This window comes from Penaeus monodon, chromosome 22 (genome assembly GCF_015228065.2).
Source record: "Penaeus monodon isolate SGIC_2016 chromosome 22, NSTDA_Pmon_1, whole genome shotgun sequence".
Classification (NCBI taxonomy): domain Eukaryota; kingdom Metazoa; phylum Arthropoda; class Malacostraca; order Decapoda; family Penaeidae; genus Penaeus; species Penaeus monodon.
The window spans coordinates 41,169,050-41,170,018 of NC_051407.1; the positions used below are offsets into that span (position 1 = coordinate 41,169,050).

A 969-nucleotide genomic window follows, 5' to 3' on the forward strand; every position below is an offset into this window, starting at 1 on the left:
TGTCCGTGATGAGCTTGAGGGAAGGAGAAGTCCAGGTTCCCCTCGACCTGTAGCTCATGCTTGATCACCTGAAAAGCCCAGGAGCTGGTTAGAGCACCGACTGCCGCACAATCCCTTGGGGGACAACACCAGTGAAAATGAAATCAATAAACGATCTAATGGAAAGGGTCTTTACGGGGCAAACTGTGAGCACGTTTCTCTAATAATCACGTGGTTAGAATCTTGACTCACGATCCTAACAGTAACCAGCACAACCTATGGCAAAAGTGACGTAGCTATCGTTCCCGTAGCCTCATTTTTAGACCATACACACAAGGAAGAATCAGAAATCATACTGTCTGACGTGGCGGCGAGCGTGAGCGCATGCACACGGCGTCGCTGTCTACACTCACGCCTACACCCGAATCTCTTCTCATGAGGAGGTATGTGTGATGATAGTGATGGAGATGCAGAGTACTGGCATGGTTCATCATTTGCAAGGGAGAGAAAAAGGAGGGAGTCTGCCTAAGGCTGCTAAAGGTAGCTCTTCTAACTGCTAATGAGGAAGGATATTGATTGAACTGCAACAATGGCTACTGAACATTTTCCCTAGTAGAAAAAGAAAATAACAACGCTTCCATGATACCTCCCGACCAGAACCTAAGACTATGCTTTGTTGGGGGAAAGGTGATTCTAGGCCAGCTACCCTTAATGTAGGCTTATCTTAGTGGGTGACCCAAAGCTTTCCAACTCCTGGAGACTCGTGTGCATCATTCAAGTCCCCATCTGAGGGTACAGGTACAAAGGCTGAGTATAACGCATGGCCCCTACCTCCTCTACGTTACAGTCCAAGCCACCCTGAATCGGGGTGTCGAAGTCCACAAAGTCTTGCATTGGCACAGAACCACCAGACCCACCACCGGACGCTCCGTTGTGACCCGACTGACCGCCGCCGCCCGCGCTACCACTCCCTGGACTGCTATTGTGGCC

The 969-nt window shown here is 50.1% G+C and overlaps 1 protein-coding gene across 1 annotated transcript in view; it reads right to left on the reverse strand.

Moving 5' to 3' along the window:
• Positions 1 to 969, reverse strand: part of LOC119587143 (forkhead box protein O-like) — a gene marked incomplete at its 5' end in the record, with an annotated part of 57,932 nt that overhangs the window by 53,495 nt on the left and 3,468 nt on the right. Inside the window, 2 exon segments of the mRNA XM_037935899.1 lie at positions 1 to 68; positions 811 to 969. Of these exon segments, the coding sequence (XP_037791827.1) occupies positions 1 to 68; positions 811 to 969 (227 nt within the window).